The sequence below is a fragment of the Arachis ipaensis genome, chromosome B01 (genome assembly GCF_000816755.2).
Source record: "Arachis ipaensis cultivar K30076 chromosome B01, Araip1.1, whole genome shotgun sequence".
Classification (NCBI taxonomy): domain Eukaryota; kingdom Viridiplantae; phylum Streptophyta; class Magnoliopsida; order Fabales; family Fabaceae; genus Arachis; species Arachis ipaensis.
Genome location: NC_029785.2, coordinates 3,984,506 through 3,985,402, shown reverse-complemented (window position 1 = coordinate 3,985,402; position 897 = coordinate 3,984,506). Strand labels below are relative to the sequence as shown.

Genomic DNA, 897 nt, shown 5'->3' with positions numbered 1-897 from the left:
ATGGCGAAGGTAAAGGTGAAAGATTGCGAATAAAGGTATTGGATTTGGATGGAGATGGTGAAGGGGAATGAGAATCTTCAGGGGATAATGGTAGTGGAGATGAAGGTGAATTTGAAGGAGTTTCTGATGGTGAGAAACTTTCAGGATTTGGTGACAATGATGAAGAGTGAAAATATGATGGTGATGGTGAAGTAGTTTCTTTGATTTTATTATTATTATTATTGTTACTTTTGTTTGGTTTGTGTATTTTAAAAGATTTTGGTGCTTGTAGTTGTAGAAGTTGCTTCCTATGTTGTCCAATGTGCCTGTCACAAGTTAGAAATCTTAGAAACATGATCTTGATATGATATATTTACCCCACAAATGAGGAGACTATAGGCAATACTGGACTTGGAATACAAGTATATATATAATGGATATGTTCACTCCTGTTTTGATGATAATGTCATTTTTTTATAAATTGATACGAACATACAATGTAAAAAAACTTAAAAACATAAACGTGTGATCATGCGTGGATTGATATAAAAAAAAGAAATAAGAATAACAAAAATAATATATATATGAGAAAGTATAAGGGCAACAGATTTTGTGATTTTTAGCCATCAATTAGCCATCAATGATATTTTTAAGGAAAAGTATATGGAACAAAAAGGTAATCAGCCAAAAAGTAAACAAAACCGTTTAATTAGAATCATTTTTTGAATAATATGTTTGAAAACTGTTCCTAGGATCACGGAGCACAAACCAAAACCCAATTTTTCATGGAGCCCAAACATATTTTGGCTGGTTTTTGGCTGATATACTTTTGGTTCCCTAGTTGTTCTCTATTTTTAATGGTGTAGAATCATTCAATTTCCTTTTGATGGTTAAGTGCTGGCCAGAATTTAACGAAAG

The 897-nt window shown here is 31.9% G+C and overlaps 1 protein-coding gene across 1 annotated transcript in view; it reads right to left on the bottom strand.

The window, feature by feature from the left end:
• Window positions 1–897, bottom strand: part of LOC107644602 (inactive receptor-like serine/threonine-protein kinase At2g40270) — a 4,857-nt gene that overhangs the window by 2,785 nt on the left and 1,175 nt on the right. The window contains exon 2 of the mRNA XM_016348492.2: window positions 6–305. Coding sequence (XP_016203978.1) covers window positions 6–305 — 300 coding nt within the window. The remainder of the gene's footprint in view (window positions 1–5; window positions 306–897) is intronic.